Below are 21,404 nucleotides of genomic sequence, written 5' to 3'. Positions count from 1 at the left end.
TTTTGGAGCTTGTTTTTAGGGCATTTGCTTAACAACATGTTAAAACTTTCCCTGTAATATGTTACTGGAACATTCACTAGGCATTTTTGGTAGGTTTATGATTTAGATCAGATTTGGGTTCTTTGCAAGATGTTTATTCACAAAGACGATGAATGCACTAATTTTAAGATCGTATGCTTTATATTTATATTTTTACAGACACCTATTTGTTTGTGCACATGTGCTCACCATGATAATTTCAACTCTGTAGTTGGCCAAAAATACTGTATACTGAGCCATCATTAATATGTAAGTTCAGTCATAAAGTGGAAACGCACCACTCCCGTTAAGTGCAATAACACCATAAATTCATAAGCAAGGACATTTCTGCCTGTAGCCATTTTGATTCTAAATATTAGATATGCCTTTTTAATAACTGAAATAGGAAGCCACTGCATGGTGCCTGACCACCACAAATTCCATTAAAGCTTTTGTAGGGAAAAACATGGACTGCTATAAAACTTTCAGCACTTCTCTGAGAAGAGGTGAAGCAGGGACACCTGGAATCCTGATAAATAATTCACGACTGCTGACTGAAGCAGCAGTCGAACAGAAACACTTGTGCCACAGCTAGATAAAACATTTAAATGTGAGGTGGGATATTCCATTAAAAATCTATCAACAGTAGGGTCAAATTGACAGGGTTTTGAAAGATAGTTCAGCCAGAATTGTTTGCCTGCAACAGTGTACCTTATCAGCATAATTAAAGGGAAGTGATGGCCATGGATCTGAGAGATCTCCATGAATGAAGAGTATGGTGTTTAGTGTGGCATACCAGTTAAATGCACCCCTTTAAGGTTCACAAACATTAAAGCAAGTCATTTGACACCCTTCACATCCACGTCAACTCAAATATAGAATGTACGCACACTAACTCCGAAAGTGCACTATAAATAATTTTAACAAAAATATCTGCCAAATGGCAAAAAGGCTTTAATACGCACAATTTACTTTTTAATGAGAAATTACTTGCAGCTTCCGCAGCAAGTTCATTTAATTAAGAGTCTGATAGCAGGATGGTGGTGCAATCTCCACTGAGAATATACTCGCCGTTCAATAACACCCAAAAGCTGTCAGTGAGGTTGTGCTAATAACCTCTCCTCTGCTAACTTGAATCATAATACCAAATGGAGTTTTTAAACAATAAAATGCTTTGCTGGCTGCTCATTGCTCTCACGATATTGTGCTTAATAAATGTGATGAATCACTCCAACTGTGCCACATTAAATGGTGCGTGACTGAATACAGCAACGGAATTATAGTTCTTTGTGATTCCTCAGCCCTCCAGAGTAAAATAGGAGAATCTTAGACCAGCCCACCTGATGTAGAGATTATGGATGTGGAGGCTAAATAGTACATGACTAGAAGATTAATTTATTTATAGTGAGTAGTTTAGTAATGCACTGGACATGAATAATACCATGCAGCTTGAACGATAAAATGGATAAAAATAGACAAAAAAAACAAAAAACAACTCCAACAGTCTTACATGTATGGACCAATCTAAGGTACAAATGCCAGGTGCATAAACAGCCACTATGTTATGTATTTGTCTTAAGAACTAGTTACAACTAGCAATACCAACTAGCAGTTAGGCAAGGGGTAATCAGTGACTGCGTTAACATGCAGCCAATAACCCGTTCAAAACCGGGATATTAGCAATAACCCGGTCGCGCACGGCCATGTAAACACCGGCAAAAACCCGGATATGCTCATATCCCGGTTTTTAAAAACCGGGATATTATACCTGGGGTACCCCTTTTCTAACCCGAATATTTGGTCTTGTAAACGCATTTCGGCATATCCCCATCAAAATGTGTGTTCTGCGCATGTTCTATTCGCTAGGAATCTTGGTCTTTTGAGTAGAGACGGCGCATAAAAAAACCCAGCGTGCAGTATAGAGGCACAGTAGTGTCAAGTGCTGCTGGTGGATCAGTACCAGCGCCAAAGCGCAAACAAAGACTATCGCTATCTGCCCCAAACTATTCATTATCCGCCTGCTGCTGCTGTTGTTGTTGTTGTCTTTGGATACAGGAAGAAGAATTGGAAATGACGCATATTGCGTCTTGTTGTCCGTACGTCCAGAAGCTAACCGTGCGTCGCCGTTTACATTGGGATTAGTAACTCTCTCTGCTCACGCATGTAAACGGGTTATCCCGAATGTTTCAGAAACCCGAATAGTGACCTTAACCCGACCATTACCCAAATTTTAACAGCATGTAAACGTAGTCAGTCTTACATTTCAGGTTCTAATTAGACCAATCTACCCTTTTGTGACTGACTTTAAGAAGTTATGACCAGTTATGAAGAATCTTTTTTTTTTTTCGGAAAGGGATCTTTGACAGTACTGTCACCTAGACAGTACACCTAGAACACCCTAGCAACTACATAATCATATCAAAGACTTAGATATACCAAAGACGGTGCACTCCATTACTGATGAATAGGAGAAAATGTAACACGCAATACTGTCGAATAATCCCGCCTTCTCAAAAGAGCCAATTGCAAATTGCAAAGTCATCACATCACTACAGCTGACATTCGAAGCCCTGGTTGCTATAGAAACAGTCAGCATGCTGGGACTGAGCATGTGCACTGGCTGGTCTTTCCTGAAAAATAAGCTTTTTTTAATGCTACTGGAGCATAAGAAACATCCAAGAGGCAGTTGTTGTCAGATTCACTGGTGATTTCAAATAGTAAATTTAATTGTAAGATTGGTGAACAGTTTTGGAGAATTCAATGTTTCCCCATTCAAAAAGATAGGAGCTGCACTTGCATGCCTGAGACCTGATCCATGAACTATCAAGAGGAAGTTAAATGTGTTTCTGCAACTGTAGTTATATGCATATAGCAACACCTTCAGCAAATGATTTTGCTTAACTAACACAATACAACAAAATGAAGCCATTAGTTGAAACTATTTAAAAAAGTTAAACCATATTTTAAAAAACAATGCATATTATGAGTTAATACATATTAAAACACAAACCAACACATTTTCACCTGTGAAAGTTCATTCCATTTCTTCTGAAATTTGAATCATGGTTTTTACAATCAGAGGCTGTGTAATGGTGTTACATCTTGGAAATCGTCTAGGGTTACGTATGTAACCCTGGTTCCTCGAAGGAATGAGACGCTGCGTCGAGAACGTTTGGGGGAACGCCTTCAGCGTGACGTCTCTGAATAATGTGTGTAATCAGTCCAATGGATGGGCGAGACGTCATAGGCGGGTGACGTCAGAGACCAGAAAGGATAAAAGCATGAGCGGCAAAGCCGGTAACCAGCCTCAAAGGATGAAGCAAGCGCTGACCAGAGATGCCAGAAATGTGGCACTGCGACGCAGTGTCTCGTTCCTTCGAGGAACCAGGGTTACATACGTAACCTTATACGTTCCTCTTCAGGAACTCGAGCTGCGTTTGGGGAACGAGAATGCCCATGCCGCCAGACTTTCAAATCTCTGCCTAGTGTGGAGCCTGACAGTAGCCTGACAGTAAGGCCAACGGCAAACTTCAGAAGGAGTGAGTCTTGACACCCAAGAGAGGGGAGATCAGAGGACTCAAGGCTTAGGATAGCATCCTGATCACCGCTTAGCATAAGCTTCTTCTGGCCTCAGCCTCAGTGCACCATGGAGGTAACATGTAACCAGAGGGTCTCTGCCCACTAACTGGCCACCGAGAGGGGCGCAGTAGGCCGCCATGGCCGCCACGTAGACCTTCAGGGTGGAGTGGGTCAACCCTGCGGAGAGCCTGCAGGAACTCCAGCACTGTACCAACCGGGCAGTTAACTGGGTCGAGCTTTGGTCTCCGCAAAGAGAGGTGAAAAGCTTCCACTTCAAGGCATACAGTTTCCTCATTGAGGAAGCTCTGGATTGGAGAACGGTCTCAACAACCTCATTTGAAAGACCGGAAGCTAAGAGACCACACCTAAAGCCTCTAAGCTCCATGCGGGGGCGCACCCTCCGCCTGCGAGAGGAGATCTCTCCTGACGGGAACCTCCCATGGAGTGCCGTCAGAAAGAGAAATCAGGCCCAGGAACCATACCTGGCCCGGCCAGAACGGGGCTACTAAAAGCAGCCAGACTCTGTCCCAGCGCACTCTCTCCAGAACTCCTGGGAGCAGAGCAATCAGGGGAAAAATGTACAGATGAAGCCTCGGCCACGTCTGTACCGCGCCGTCCAACCCCAGTGGAGCTGGATGAGTCAGAGGAAAGCAGAGGGGACAGTGCGATGTCTCTCAAGTCGCAAACAGATCCACCCGAGTCTGGCCAACCTCTCCAACTCTGCTTCATCACCTTGGTATGAAGCCACCATTCCCCGGGCCTCGGCCCCTGCCTCAACAGGATGTCTGCTCCCATATTAAGATGCCCATGAATGTGGACTGCTCTCAGCAAGAGAAGTTCACCCTGGGACTACACAAGGAACTGGTACACTAGTTTGTATAAACGGCGTGAGCGCAGAACTCCTTGGTGGTTGATGTAAGAGACCACTGCTGTGTTGTCAGTGCGCAGCAACACATGGTGACCTCTTAGGTCTGGGAGAAAGTAATGTAGTGCTCAAAGCACAGCCAGCATCCTCGGGCAGATGATATGCCATGTCGGATGGCGGCCACTCCACAGACCGCGGGCAGGGTGGCCACTCATGACCGCACCCCAGACGGTGAGGGATGCGTCCGTCACTAACATTACGCGCCGACAAGGAGCTCTCAGCACCAGGTCTTGAGACAAGAACCAAGGTTTTCTCCACATGTCTAAGGCACGTAGGCACCGCCACGTGACCTTTAGAATGCAAAGTGTGTTTCCCCTTGGGGAGAACCCCTTGGTCTTGAGCCACCACTGTAGGGGTCTCATGTACAGCAGGCCAATAGCATTCACGTTGGACACAGCTGCCATCAGACCCAGCAATCTCCAAGACTGCTTGACAGTGAGTGACCTGCCTTCTCACACTCTCGTGACTGCAGTGAGGATGGACTCTGAGGTCCTGAGCCGCAGCATCAGGACTCACGTAGCTGAAGTCTACTAAAACGACGGTCCTCAGACCCACGTCGTCTGCTAGAAAGACTAAACCAGAGCCTGCTCGGGGCAGGTCCCCATGAAGCACACTTGGCAGGGGCTCCCACACTGCCATGTGACCTCCTAAGGGAACCAGTCTCGCGAGACTGGCCTCTGGTGCACCTAGAGCCACTAGTTCGGTGCCCTGAAGTGGCGGACCGGCAGGGGACGACCGTACTAGCTGCTCTAGAGACCTCCGTAGAGGTAGCGAGCCTCTTAGCGGTAACTTAGAGAAGCGCTCGACGGAGATCGCTGCGCCCTGGAACACCGGCAGGGTTGGCAGAACGATCTCCTGAGGGCACTGAGGAGAGACGGGCACTGTGTAATGCGGTGTACACCGCTCTTCCCCAGAGGGAGCTGGCCTTCAAAACGTCCTAGGCCTTAGGCATCAGGACGTTATGACGAAGGCTATCCATCAAAAGCGATGGTCCGCAGAACTACTTTCCAATAGAAGCCTACGGCCTGGGAGCGCCACTCTGACTCTAGCATCTGCGGAGTACAAAAGTGACACCCCCGGCATGAGGGGCTGGAACACTGTTGGGACTGCTCCGCCCAGCAGGCCCTGACCGCCTCAACCTACTCAGAGGAAGAGAGGTGAACACGTGTTCTCACACAAGAAATTACATCCCAAGAGCCCCTGTACATCTAACTTCACATAGTCAGATAAATATGTCATTTTATTACTCAGAATTAAATGTATTCAACAACCAGACGAGTCAACACAGTCTGGTGTAGAAAAACTCACATAAAAACGAAACAAATGTAATACACGCTCCGCCTCGGCGGCCAGTGAAGGCTCCCTCCTCAAAGAGAGCCTACAGAGACTGAGGCAAAACACTCGCATCGCAGCCGTCAACTCCCTCGAGAGCTGACACTGCGCGCTTCACTCTCAAGCATACAACACACGAGCTGCGTGAGTCCCTAACCTTTTTTTTTTTTTTTTTTTGCTGGCAGGGCCTTCAAAAACACAGCCTGAACGCTGGCAGCTCTCGCCCAAAACTTCTCTTGATTGAAGCTTTGACAATGGAGTTTATCAGTGGAGAACCGACACCAAATAAGACTCACAAACAGATAGCGACTGACACACACACAGAGAGATTGCTGAAAACAGAAGGCTGGTTACCGGCTTCGCCGCTCATGCTTTTATGCTTCCTGGTCTCTGACGTCACCCGCCTATGATGTCTCGCCCATCCATTGGACTGATTACACACGTTATTCCCCCAAACGTTCTCGACGCAGCTCAAGTTCCTGAAGAGAAACTCATTGATGTCTACTGTGAGTGTAAAAATATTAATTATTCCAAGATGGCGAATGCATTGACCTGTCTAGAGCTGTCAAATATGGCATCTACGTGCACATATCTATGAAAACCACCTACAACAAAGGTCTGCAATTTTTGCTTCATAAAGAAAATCTAGCTATAAATGTTTCTACTGTAACTCAATGGTCACCCATGAGTCATTGTGCTTTCACAGTCACACATAACACCTCACAGTGCCGCCTGTCGAGATTTATCCCACACCTCTCTGTCCTACTCGCCTCCATATATCATCTCTGTCTCTCTCTGCCGCTTTCCATTACTCTTTCCCCTATGTGCAAGGTCAAAACAACCTAACAAAGCATCCTGCCTTGAATTTGAGTCAGACTAGTCTCAATCCTTATGCATTAACTCAAGTCAGACAACGTCAGTTGTTGCAGCCTCAACTTGAGACATAAAAGCAAGTTGTAAAAGCTCAGACAACGCAGAGGTGGAAGAGGGCAAACATTAGGCTCTTTACTTCATTAATTTATGAACTCCTCTACAATTATAAAGTCTAATGTTGCCTTTTATCTCCAATGTTGACACCTGTTCACTCTCAACATGTGTGGAAGAAAGACGAGCACGATTCTTGAAATAATGAAACTCAATGGAGACATCCATTAAATAAAAGATGAAGTTTTAAATTAAAATGATGACACTTACGAAGTTCTCCCACTCTGAGAATTTCACACAGCATCTTCGTCAGTTCGATACTACTGCGCCCAAATGGACATTCATGTTTATCCTCACGACTGCTGTTCTCCAGTACAATCTGTAATATACAGACAGAATTAAATGTGTTAACTAAATCTGTACATTTAATAGAATTAAATCTATTTAAGCAAAATGCTTTGGAGAAAAAACTACTTAAATTGTGTGTGTAACCAAGTTACTACATTAATTTCCCTTATTTAAAAAAAGGGGATTTTTTTTTACTGTGCCACCCAAGAAATAAACTTGGATTTTTCTACTTAATGACAGAAAAAAGTGAATAACCACACTCTAATTTTACTAATTTTATTAATTTTTTTATTCACTCCCATTCAAGTTAACAGAAGATGATCCAAAACCATTTAATCCATGGAAAATTCCCATTTATAGCTTAATTTGCTAAATTTGCACCCCCAGGTACTTGCAATCTTGTAACTCATTCTTTCATAGTTATTCAAAATAACTAGCATGTAACCAGAGCTGTGCTGAATTCGGTATCCCACAATGCAATGTGCTCAACCTGATATTTAATTTTTCATACTGTTTATGACTAAAAAAGATTTTCTTAAATCTTTAGTTAACAGCATGTTAAATTTGGCTGTTCTCCTCATTTTGAGTCAGTTTTGCATGGATTTCATTATGGCATGTTGGTCAGAGTCATCTCTGATGGTCTTGAGTCAGAGCCCTTTTAAGTTATTGTTGGTCTCAAATAAGGGTGTGTACTGCCAAAAGTCACAACATCATCAGTGTCTGAACTCCAGTATGCGGATGATGCTGCTTTGGTCAGCCACTTACCAAATGCGATTGGCATGCAGAAAAACCTCAATATCCTTGGCGCTACATATTGCCACGCAGGGCTAATTGTTAGTACCAAGGAAACAGACGCCTGTCAAGTCTCTCTTCCAAGTCGGCTGTGCCCACATCAATGAAGCTGAACAATTTACGTATCTGGGCAGTATTCTCACTTCTAGCTATGATCTATTTTACAAATTCAACAGTGAATTAAACAAGCCTCTTCCTCCTTTGGTCTCCTGATGCACCGGGTGTTTCTAAAATGAAACTTGGCCTTGTCAATCAAGATCGGAGTGTACAAAGCAATCTGCCTGTCTGCTCTTTGTATGGCTGTGAAACCTGGACCCCCTATCGCCACCATATCAAAGTATATCCATATCCATATCACAGACAGATGATATCTTATATAGCTATCTTTATGGTCATCTTTATAGTTATCATTTAAGACTGATCAATGTATAATCCACGTCAGATTCGTTGCACTTCCGAGACAGCGAGAATAGCTTAATTTAAGCTAAATTTGTAAATCTTTTCACTCCTTCTTTCATAGTTATTCTATTTTTTTATTTATTTTATGGTTCGTAAAAAATATATATATATATATGTATATGTATATATATTTGTCTACAGTACACAACAAATATTTTGAAGAATGTTAGTTTGGACCCCATTGACTTCAACTGATACAGACAAAAACATTCTTCAAAACATCTTTTGAGTTTGGCAGAAGAAACAAAGGGACTGTAACGGCAGGTTTGGAATGTCATTTTTTAGGGGAACAATCTCTTTAATTTTGATGTTTATTTACTATTCATTGCTAGAAATAGCGTAATTTTTTTTACAGTGAAGTGTAATAGTATGGTTAAAGAGACAAGAAGTGTCCTCATTCAACACCACTTCACTTTCCTCACTGAGTCTATGAGTATGAATAACGTATTTTGGAGGAGACTAATTGACTAATTATTTTTTTAAGCAATAACAGCAGTGAAACCTGAATCAAAATTAGATCTACCATTAAAGTTCACTCTGCTCTAGCACTCTCACACAAACTGTAAAAAATATTCAATCTATAACATGCATTGACAAAACAGATGAGGGGGAATTTCATTTAATGTCATCTTTAATACGGCCCATCTTAATGTAAAAGCAGGTGAGGTAACACTTGGTTGTTCTCTTGGAGGTGTTAATTGAGCACTATTCGGACTATAAATAAAAGAGATTATAAATAAAATACATTTTCTCATTTCCACACCTACGTAATGTGAGCATGTCTTACCCTGATATAAGCGTCCTGATGGTGCCTGGCGAAATACAGCATGTTGTCCAGAGCCAGCATCCCAGGAGGAATCTGAGTAAAGTCCACCGCAGGATTTACGTGATTCTACACAAACACACAATAACACAAGAAGCGACTCCATCATAATCAGAGCAAAAGTCTCGTATTGCATTCTGAGTAGCTGAGTAGAATTAAGAGAATTGTTAAATTGGTTCTACTGCACAAATTGCCAAAAGAGTCTGTGATTCAGAAACAGGCCTGCATATCCCGGGTGGATGACAAAGACCCAGCAAGCTTTCTGCAAATGCTTGGACTGTGATATTAGCTCCCTCTACTCGACCGTCTGCTTCAAACTAATCTGTGCTTTTCAGAAAATGTGAGATGGTTGCCTCTTAGGATGAGAGCTCTGTGGCTGTTTGACTGGATTTAGAGTTGCCAGCTACACTGTGTTGGACCCAGGTGAAAACATGGTTTATTATGAGACAAAGAAACATAGTCAGAGGATATGTGTGGAAAGGGCATACTAACTTTGTACATTTGCAGTTTGCAATACATATAATATGCAAAGGATGCCAGTTTTTGCATGCATGAAGCAAAATGACCAGCATGTAACCAGAGCTGTGCTGAATTCTGTATCCCACAATGCAATGTGCTCAACTTGACCTTTAATTTTTCATACTGTGATGAATGGACCACAAGTAATACCCATGTTTTTTGGGGACATCTTCTTAAATCTTTAGGGTGCTTTCACACTTGGTTCTCTTGCCTGATCCGAGCCCGAGTTTGATTGCCCCCCCCCTGCCCCCGCTGGACTGCGTTCATATTATTTTATATGGGTCCAAACCGCAGTTCGCTTGTGTCATCAGGCCAGCAGCTGTTTACCCTGTTGCTTAGTAACGACGGCACAGGAGAAGGCGGCAAATGCATAACATTACTCTCTGCACTTTTATGTATTTATATTTTTGAACCGTTAGTTTTTTTCGTACAAAGTTCCGGTACATAACGGCACTTGCGTCTGTCTTATGAATGTACTGCAAATGCTCAAAAGAATGCTGAAGGCGAACAGAAATGAGTTATACAGCTCTCTGCTTGCAGCACGTCAGTCACGCTTGTCAGGAAAGTGAGTGAAACACACACACACAAACACATTTTCATCAAATAATATGTCATTAATAGCGGTTCACTTCTGCGATTTGGTATGTTTGCATTCACATCAGCAGCGAACCACACCAGAGTTCACATGAACCGTACACCAGACCACCATTTTTAAGCGAACTCGGGTACAGTTTGCGGGTGCGCACCCGAGCTAAACGACTAGTTAATTCCAAAAATCACCATTTACAGTCCTCAACTTTATGTTGTTCCGAAACCACATCAATTTCTTTTTACAATGGAACAAAAAAAGAAATATTTTGAACACTGCTGCTTTCTATACAATGTCAGCATTAAGATACCAGGGATGTCAATATGAAACATTAACATAAACTATTGTTCAAAAGTGTAATACACCGTAACGGTAATATTGTAAAATATTATTACAATTATGTGGAACATTCTGTAGTATACAACATATACGGAATAGTACAGAGTATGCAAAACACTAATATTCCATTTTGAACACCTCCAGAGTCCACTGGTAGAGCACAGTACTTAAAAACACGTCTGTGGTGAGGGCACTGGAGACCAATTTCACATCCATCAATGTGACAATGCCCTGAGAGAGTTGGAATGCAGCCCTCATTAGCAAAACTGCTGTCTTAACACATTCTGCAAAGCTCCCTAACAGCAAATCACAGGGACAAACAAACTCCACACTTCTCCTAAAATGCCTAAAATGCTGTCTTGACCCTCAGAGCTACCTGTCATTTGACATTGGTAGCATGGGAAAACGTGTGTGTGTAATCTGAGGAGGTGTTAACACCGCAGGAGGAATTTCGAGAAGGTCTTATCTTCAGACAGCACATGGCACTGTGAAAGAGGTCATTAGTGAACCTCAGAAGCTCATAGGGGCTTTCGGAACACAAGACAACTGCAGTCTTGTCCCCTTCAGGCTACTGACTGCACTATGCTCCTGCACACAGGCCTCTTCTCCTCTTCACACCTGCCTCGGCCTCTACTTCCTCTTTCCTGCTGCTTTCATATTCTCAAGCTCTACTAATGTAAAGCAGGCTCTTTTACAAATTAATTCATTTCTTTATTATATACATGTATATATTTATTTAAATTGATATTATTATAATTAATGTTTTAATACAAATATGTATTTTTTTAAACTATATTTACATCAAATATAAAATATTTTTTATACTTTTCAGCCTTTTGATAATATTTAAAATACAGTGTGGTGCTAAAGACCACTAGTTAAAAGGTTTCTATTTTTATTGTATTTAATTTTTGAGAAAAAATTTATATTTATTATTTATTATATTATTATTTTATTACTTATTATATTTTATTTGTTATATTATCAGCATTACAGTTTGAGTGCAAAGTTATACAGAAAACTAGCAAAAACAAAACAATAATAATAATAATAATACAAATAACAAAATTATTAAAAAAAAAATCTTAACAAAATACAAAATCAAATAGCATATATAATTAATTCATATTGACCAGTGCTTGATGTCACACTGCTTGAAACCTGAATGACAATTTCACATGAATAAAATATAGTGTTAAAATATGACAGATTGACTGGCGGCATCTCTGCCATCTAGGCATGTCTGAGGAGGTGACCTGCTCTGATGTGCAATGGAGAGTGTGTCGGATATTCTGTTAAAGTGAAATGTGTCAAACAAATTTGATCAAAGAGCTGTGAATGTTCTGAACTCAGCCGAGCTTCAAGGGATTCAGACAATGCTTTGAACTACACAATGATAGTGACATCATTTGGGGACAAACTGCTTTAGCTTAATAAATAAATGCGTCAAACAATTTTGGGTCACTGTTTATGAATTTCCTCAAACAGCTATTTAACTGAGATTGTTACACATACACACACACATATATACATATACACACACACACACACATATATATATTAGGGATGGGTCACGATTTTCAAATATTCAATTAGTCGATTTAATGACCGATTATCGATTAGGCTGTGCGATTATTTTCCAAGGATGTGAACCATGCCCGAGTGCGTCTTACGCCCAAAGCCCGGTTCGTTTGACTGTGATCGCTCCGTGCTGCGCACTGACGCAGTTCGTTGAAAGAGGTGGACCAGAGGAGGTTCTGTTTAATTAGGGTGCGGTGCACATGCAAGCAGGGAACTACTGATACATGCACCATGATTAAGTGAACATTTCTGAGTGGCAAACGCAATAGATTTATAAAGCAATATGTTGTGAGAGGGTCTTCTGTGTCACCGTGTACAAAACGATTCAAAATAATAAACCACAAAGTTAACAAAACGATGCACTCCACTGTGCTGAGCGAGAAACTTCCTGTTTCCCACATATTAAGTCGTGATTACGAGCTACATTAAAATTATTTGTTATTTGTTAAAGGAATAAAATGTAATATTGCACTGGTTTGATAACCATAAACATCTTTTAAACCATTTAAAAATTCAACTCGGTTATGTTGATTTTTCTGAAGTAAATAACGTTATGTGACTATTGACAAGCTTTTAATTATGGTATAAATGCTTGGAAATAATATGTAACATTTTAATCGCAATAAGCTTCGGGCTTTGTTACTTTTTATTATAACAAAGCCTCAGGCTTCTGTCAATTTTAAGATAAAATACAAAAACAATTTTTTTTTTTACGCTCTTTATCAATTATATTTTCCTGTTTAATATTTGCAGCACGAAAATAATAACGAATAAATATTTGAGTGCATGTTAGAAAAAAAAAACAGAACAATTTAATACAAATTTAAGTATATATTTAATACAAAAAAAGTATCTCATGAAAAAAATTTGAGGGAAAAAAAATTGTCAGTAAGCCTATTGTTGTTTTTCATTTTAAACGTGAAGAATGACAGGTGCCACATACTTTTTTTCAATAAATTTTTTGGTGGAGTATACAGGTGTAATATATTCAATTTTACTTTGTGCAATGTAACATGATTCCATTGTCATAATTTTGACTTAATTCCTAAAATATTATGACGCAAATCTTTTTTTTTTTTTTTTGAGAAGGATAAACTGACAAAAATGCTCAACTCACTGTCTTATGCTGACCACTTTGTAGGCTATTTAAAAAAACAAACAAACTTGAATTTAACAAACATAAAATGTTCCAATCATATTTCTGAATTAAATTAATAAAGAATCGAACCACAATATGACCACTTTGCGGGTCGGACTTGGGCAGAGAATTCTGATTAGCCCTGGGCTGTGTATATATATGGGCGGGCCCATATAAGTACTACCTACTTTTTTCATGGGAGGTAGCAAAATCAGGGTATCAGAGATGGACAGAACACCGGCCAGAAATTCAGCCAAGTATGGTGACCCATACTAGGAATTCGTGCTCTGCTTTTAACCCATCCAAAGTGCACACACACAGCAGTGAACACACACACACACCGTGAACACACACCCGGAGCAGTGGGGGGTTCTGTGCCTTGCTCAAGGGCACCTCAGTCGTGGTATTGAGAGTGGAGAGAGCACTGTACATTCACTCACCCCACTTACAATTCCTGCCGGCCCGAGACTCGAACTCACAACCCTTCGATTGCGAGTCTGACTCACTAAGCATTAGGCCACGACTTCCCCACTGAACTGTGGACATGCTCTTTTTTTATTAAAAATATTAAATAGGTTATTGTTATAAATACATTAAAATTAATGTTCAAATTAGTGTCGTCATTCAGGCTGTTCACATAATGTTTTAGCGTGTACTGTGTTTTATGATATTCTGTTTTAGCAGTAATGTGTTTTAAGCCTAATATTCATGTCTGAATTAATCTGTTTTAATCTTAATTAATCTGTAAACTTTTTTAAAAATGGCATGAATGTTCATGCTCATTTTAAAAACAGAAATGTCTTAGGCTCCTACAGCCTTAGCAGTTGATAATAGACAGACTGATATGATAATAAATGCCGTCATTCGGTTATGTTATATTAATGTGTTTCAGCAATCATACAACCATCAATTGTCTTGGGTTAGGATAGACCTTTCCCTAATGAATTAAACAGTTTGTTATCATACAGATTGAAAGCCTGTTCAGTCTTTCTCCCTCTCTCTGTTTTTATGGGTGTGTGTTTATGTGTGCGTGAGTGCATGCGTGGGAGGCGGGAGATTATCGACTACTAATCGAATAATACCCAGCGATTCTCGATTATTACTTTTGCTTGAAATGCACATCCCTAATTTATCTACATTTTTTGTTTGTTCCAGACAATTTACAGCTAACAAAAAGTATTATAATGTCTTCAACTTACAATGAAGCCCAGCTTTTTGTAATCTCTGGTGTACATGGACTTGCGCTTCTCAATGCTGCCGCTATTGTTGGACTCACACTCAACGTCAAAAGCGATCCTGCGCAGCTCGAAGATGATGTCCCTCTGAGCCTGTACAAACACAAGTATGAAACCTTATTACACACCTTGATTCTGATCTCTCAATCACAACATTCTGCCATCAAATATAATTACATAATGGCTACTAAACAATAGCCCATTCTCCCAAGCAACTCATTTTCTACATTGCTACATGTTCCTCATATCACACTCTCTTTGTCAAAATAATAAAATAATTAAACCAAAACAAATATTTAATGTTCATTCATTTATTATATACAGCAACTGTACAATAAGCAGAACTGAACTTTATCATTGAACAGTTATTACAATAATAGACAGAGGTTCACCTGGTCTTGAGGATCCATCTTTGTCATCATGCGGTCCTCCAAAAGGTTAAAGGTCAAAACTTGTAGCACATATAACTGGTGGGCCATTTCATCATTTATGGGTTTGTTACTCCTGATCACATTCTGGCAAACAATAGAGAAAGACAATTTTAGACAGATGGAGAATATTGCACTGCTGTAGTGATACAGTATTAACTAAAACACCACTTTTGTTTTATATTCAGACCTGTGAAGTACTTTGATCTGCACTTTATCTGTAAAAGAAGCTATGCAAATAATAGTAATACCACTACTACTACTAACTAGTTTCCCAGGCCTTGAAGAAAATGATATTTTCTGCATCAATTACAGGAAAGCAATGACAGAGAGAGCTGTTTATGTTCAGACTGGCAACCTGGCCATACTACTCGTACTATTTTGGTAATATGCATACTGTGCACTTACACTGAGGATGATTGAGCGCAGCTGCTTCTGTGCTAGAATGTGAGCCATCTCCTACAATCAAACAAAACATTGAGTCACCTTGGTTCTCACACACTCACACACACACACACACACACGTTCAATAACCTTTTCAAAAGGTGTAGCTCTACAAACATGATGGTTCACCTCAACCAGAGAGCACTTACTGTAAGAGGACAATCGAGGATGTTCACACTGTCCTCATCAAACTACCATTATGAGCACAGCGAGGGGAAGAAATAATAAGAGAATGAGACAGAAAAAGAGAAAAGATGCAAGAGAAAGCAGAGGCATTTTGTTAATGGCACAGAAATGAGAGGTCAGCAAAACAGACCTGGAGAAACTTTACATTGACATTTAGGATATGAGGCAGTTACACAAGCCTGCTGTGACTCTATAGTCACTCTGTCTTACTTAAAGCTGTTGTGTAAGCAATTTTTCAACCCCACACAATAAATTGTCCAACTACCTGACAGATATCCAAAAATAGGTGTCCTGAGAAACCACACTGCCCAATAACAATACTTGGAGTCTCTGTCTGACTTGCTGTCTGTTATTCATTTTGCATGTTCATGTTGTGCAGGCATCAGGTTTTCTGGCATATCTTTCTGTTTTCTCTTAATAGAAAACGTATATGATCAACATGCAATCCCATTGCAATATTGGAGTGGCTTCCTATTGAAATGACTGGATTTTGCCTGCAAAAACTCACACAGCAATGTAAATGTGACCGCACATTGAAGGATTGTTTGTCCACCCACTCCACTATCAAGAATAACAGGCATTTAATATGGGTGGAGGATGAAAGGAAAAGGAAAAGTTGAAAAACTGCCACTTACAAACACATAAATAGACACTCATGCACGTACAGGTAGAAAATAACAAAATCATGGCAAATTAAATCACATACTTTGATTACTTTTCACAAACAGAACTTTTTAACCAGTTTTTAGGTTCAAACTGAAATAAGCCAATAAGAACCTAATAAGAACATATTTGATGTTTAATATGCAGCTATGTGAAGTAGGAATTTAGACCAGTGAGATTTCAATTTGGGTGACTAAAATGACTCAAATGTTGTTTGATGCTATTGTTAGAACAAAAATTGTGATAAACATAGAAGTGATTCGCTTGACATTTTCTCACGTCTTGCCTGATGAAGACACCATGTGATTATTTAGTCCAGACAACAACGAACAAATGAAAAAAAAAAAAAAAACAGAAAATGGGTTTGTGTGTGTGCTGTACCTGTCTCTTCTCCTCCGGGGCTTTGAGGAACAACGCATTAATCACTGCGATGGTGTAAGTCTGAATGTCCTGATCTGTCCTGTTCGTAGAGCATGGAAAAAAATGAAAGAGGGGCTATTAAAGGTATAGTTCACCAGAAACTGTCATCGATTACATCATATTGAGAAAAGCAGTATGAACATTCTTCATAATGTAAAAGTGCCACTATTATGCCATTTTGAAAAGTGTTTCCTGACCTTGCATGCATGTAAACCTATTGTGGTAGACTCTCAAAACTATCTTAGGAACCTTCAAAATGGCTTAACAGGGGAACTTTAAAGTTAAAAATAATAAGAAGAAAAATTCCATATCCACAAATACATTTTTCATTTTTGGCTCAACATTTCCTTTCAATAATCTCAATTTGATAACTTCAATAGCGAAGAGCAATCAATTATCTATACCCTTGCAGATGAGGGATGAGCTGGCCAATGGTGATTTCCTGAGCCACCTTCTGGTAGAGATCTTGACTGTTGAGCACCATTGATTCCAGGATGGCTAGAGACCTCTGGAGTACAGCAGTGTCCATGGCAGATTTACACACAAAACTGGCAATCTGAGGATGAAGTGACAGGTGCTTTGATTGGTTAAAAAGGATGCAAAGAAATCTGGATAATGAAAGTTTAAAAGTTGAAAGCATTAAGTTTTTAATATAAAAGCCAGTTTTAATGATTTAACAGATTATATTAAGCTAGAGCTTCAACTCTTGTGTATTTTATTTTTAATGTTATTATAATGTTTATTATGTTAAACATTTTATTGTTTTTCTCCACCCTAGATTTTGGAAATAGACCTGTAAAAAAGGCATACCTCAATTAAAATGAATACAAAAAAGATTTTCTGAAACCTTTTTCTCTTTTTTTATAGACCATAAAAAAATACACTTATTTTCTGAATAAATGAGTGGTGAAGAGATGATATAAATCTCAGAAACTAGCATTTGGTACTTCTGGCTCCATCGTCCCGAAGTCAGTGGGTTTATAATATGGGTTTTTGGTTAATTGTCTGAACTAATTGTCTGTGGTCAACACAAGCATCTCTGCAGCAATCTATTTGGTACCCTAATCATTGTCTGGAAAGACTTCCACTGATAGTCACGGGGACGCACCTTCTTGATAAAGGCCAGAGAGAAGGTGTCCCAGGAGACAATACCATGGTCCATGAGCTCCACGAAGGCCGTCAGTGTGAAGGAGAGCAGCTCACCAAAGCTAAAAAAGACAAGACAGCCACTAGCCACGTCTCTATCGCTAACCTGCACTGAAAGAACAGCTAAGTCTCAGCTTTACAGAGTTAGAGTAAGTGAGAGGAATCAAGTACTGGTGCAGCTGAAGAACAGGAGGACATGGAGTCAATCCAGCTGATGCTCCTGTCCTTCAGGAGAGCAGAGAATGCAGGAGAAGCAGAATTACACTGGCAGAAATGATCAGTGCTATCATGCAGCAGTTTGTTTGGGACAGTACAGTTATGGTGACTGGACATACAACACAATAAACTAGTCTTCAAAGGAATATTTAGGTTAAGTATAACTCAAAGGGATAGTTCGCCCAAAAAGGAACATAGTGTGATAATGGACTCCCTCGTGTTGCTACAAACCTCTATGACATTCTTTCTTTTGTGGAACAGTGGTAATAAATCAAGTCAAGTGTGTTTTACTGTCATTCCACTATATGTAGAGACATACAAAAAAAAATGAAATGCTGTGACTCACTGGACCAAGATGCTACAGATTTAAACACATATAAACCTACACATAGCAAACTATAAATATACTTTACCTAAATATTTTACATATACTTTGGTTATCACATATGGTACAGTATTGCAGGAGTGCAATTTTAGCATTATTTAATTTTAATTTATAGTATTTATTCATATTTGATTAATTTAACATTTTATCAATACATAGCTTTTTATATTTTTTTTATTTTTCTGATTTGGGCATTTTTATTAGTTTCTAGTTGTTTTAAATATTTCTATACCGCTTTAATTTACTTAAATTTCACTTATAGTTAGAGTAATTTTAGTACTTCAACTTATTTTGTTTCAGTTCATTTCCAAAGTAATGATTTCTAAGATTAAGTTTTTCTAATGTTTATTAACTTTTATTTAACAAACTGATTTTATTAGTTTTAGTTTTAGTTAATAATAAGAACACCGGTGGAACACACAGTTCTGTAAAATATCTATTTTTTTATGTTCCACAAATAAGGTCATATGAGTTTGGAACGACATGGGAGTAAGTAAATGATGACAGAATTAAATTTTCATTTTTGGATTAACTTCTATAAACAGCATCTGTAGCATGCTGTGAGTGCACATGAAAATAAAATAAAAAAAATCATCTAAATGTGCGACAACTTTCTAGGTTCAGATTTTGGTTTTAAAATGAATAACTCTACCCCCTATTGTAAAAAATACCTCAGTTCATGCCTTTTCATTATTTCTCCTCATTAAAATACAGGTGGAACAAAGTAAAATTTACAACGTAGGAAAAAAAAAACAGCTTTTGAGAAAGAAAAAAAAAAAAACTTTAGGTCAAGAGGTCTCAAGTTACAAAAACAAATAAAATTTTAACTGTTACTGAACATAAAAGGCAGAGCCCTAGAGATAAAACAGAAAAGACTTAATCAAGTTGCCTCTATTGAGCTTAGTGTTGAGTGTTTGAGGGCAGCAGGGAGTTAATACAGCGTAATTTCGACCTCATAATAAAAAAGACATTAGTTTGAACAGCAATTCATAAATGTATCATCGGGAGCAGGAAGTATTTGCAGCTGGAATTGGGCAAAACCCTACCAATATATACCATGATGACATTGAGAGATGATGACATCTCACGAAGGGATATTTAATGCAATGTAGATGAAATGTGACATGATATATGAGTTTAGCTGAGGTCACTTGCTGTTTATGACAACCAATCATTTTAAAGGGATCCTGGGCAACAGGACTTTAAGCAACAAGCAGTGTTTTGATAAACTTTCAGAGGAATGGTGGGTGTTATAATCATATGGAAAAATGAGCACATAACCTTGTCAATGAATGGAATAAGAAAAAAAAATTCTCAAAGGTTAGTGCAAAGCTCCCCCCTAAAGCACCAATGCTGCCCAATACCACATGCAAAAGAAAGAAAGATGATTTGGTTACATGGAAATAACATCCAAATAAAACCATAAAATCATCAGAAAAATGGTAGTGACTGCAGCAGTTGCCGAATGTTCACCATTGCTTTGATTGGTTTTGAGCACTGAGGCCAGAGCCCGATCATGCAGAGACTCGGCCCGGAGATTAGAGGGTAAGTGACAGGGGGGTTATCCAGCTCAAGGGGAGGGGCTTACCAAGGCTTCATTATCTTCTGCAGTTTCTGATACCGTCTGAAAAGATTTAAAAACTTTGACGTCAGGGAAACAGAAACACATAGTCAGGGTCCAAATATTCCTTTATGAACCCATTATGACAATTACATTAGGAAAATCTGTGGAAAACCCATTTAGATTTACCCTAAGCAAAATACAGTTTATCTTAAACATCCAATGAGGCATGAGCTGAGAGAAAACATAGCTGAACATTAAAAAACCCTTTCTTACAGACACAAAGCATGCAAAGCAGAAAGACCACTGGGAGAAGAAGACTGCAAACACACATATTGCCTTTACATGCATTTAATGCATGACATGTGCTTAACTCCCTGTGGTGGTTATGAGCAAGTGTGAAGGATTACCCAAAGTATCCATTACAAATCATTGTGTATTATATTGCATTCATTTACGACTGAAATATGGTTCGTTTCCTGTCATGGTCCTGTCACCAGGGATATAATACACAGATATGACTCCGGTTGTTTGGTCTTTAAAGCTGAGGCACATTGAGTGTCTGCGGTGTCATTTCTGACCCAGGACTTGCACTGTACTTTCAAAACCTATTTAATCTCATTGGTTACATTTGTGACCATACACTCAGAAAAGAAAAAAAGGTACAAAAGCTTTCACTGGGCCAGTACCTTTACAAAAGCTAAGTACTAATATGCACATTTTAAGTAGTAACATGTACCTTTAAGGTACTTATATGCACTCTATAGATAAAGTACTAAAGTATATCTTTTGAAAAGATACCTCTCCAGTGAAAACTTTTGCACCTTTTTTTTGAGTGTAATTTAGATTGAATGGGCTGTTGATGTATTTTACGCAGTTGTCAAAAGAATGTGCAAACTATCTTAAACACTTTTGTAAGGCATAAACAGACACACGATCAAGATTGTTTTCCCCGTTTGAAGATGACGTCTGTCAAAACTCAACAAAACACGTAGAACTTGTACACTTGTAAGTTGTCACAACTGTGGGAAAAACAACAATCAATTCTGATCAGGGTAACTAATTGTAAAATTGCAAATTTCAAAGTACTTTTACAATAAGTGAAGTATAAAAAGTAAAATAAATATATATATATATATATATTGCATTATTTATTACATTTATTCACGTTGTATTCATGGTTTGGTATGCGTGTGTGTGTGTGTGTGTGTGTGTGTGTGTGTGTGTGTGTGCGCACTGGTATTCACTACATTATGGGGACCAAAGTATAGTAATACCAGTAAATTTTGACTTGTAGGAAACAAGCTTACAAATCATATATATATATATACACATTTTGGAAAAAAAAAACTAG

General features: G+C 39.2%; 1 protein-coding gene across 7 annotated transcripts in view; it reads right to left on the bottom strand.

The window, feature by feature from the left end:
- LOC132104335 (engulfment and cell motility protein 1-like) overlaps nt 1–21,404 on the bottom strand; it is a 97,716-nt gene that overhangs the window by 29,701 nt on the left and 46,611 nt on the right. For 4 of the 7 annotated variants that reach the window (XM_059509741.1, XM_059509742.1, XM_059509743.1 and 1 more), the window contains 10 exons: nt 20,078–20,113; nt 17,851–17,950; nt 17,147–17,298; nt 16,704–16,782; nt 15,623–15,664; nt 15,438–15,488; nt 14,994–15,116; nt 14,566–14,694; nt 9,165–9,269; nt 7,049–7,157 (listed from right to left, as the gene is read on the bottom strand). In XM_059509741.1, coding sequence (XP_059365724.1) covers nt 7,049–7,157; nt 9,165–9,269; nt 14,566–14,694; nt 14,994–15,116; nt 15,438–15,488; nt 15,623–15,664; nt 16,704–16,782; nt 17,147–17,298; nt 17,851–17,950; nt 20,078–20,113 — 926 coding nt within the window. The remainder of the gene's footprint in view (nt 1–7,048; nt 7,158–9,164; nt 9,270–14,565; nt 14,695–14,993; nt 15,117–15,437; nt 15,489–15,622; nt 15,665–16,703; nt 16,783–17,146; nt 17,299–17,850; nt 17,951–20,077; nt 20,114–21,404) is intronic. The other 3 variants (XM_059509744.1, XM_059509745.1, XM_059509747.1) reach the window with 3 other exon arrangements.

This window comes from Carassius carassius, chromosome 25 (assembly GCF_963082965.1).
Source record: "Carassius carassius chromosome 25, fCarCar2.1, whole genome shotgun sequence".
Taxonomy (NCBI): domain Eukaryota; kingdom Metazoa; phylum Chordata; class Actinopteri; order Cypriniformes; family Cyprinidae; genus Carassius; species Carassius carassius.
This window is presented reverse-complemented; position numbering and strand designations above follow the sequence as displayed.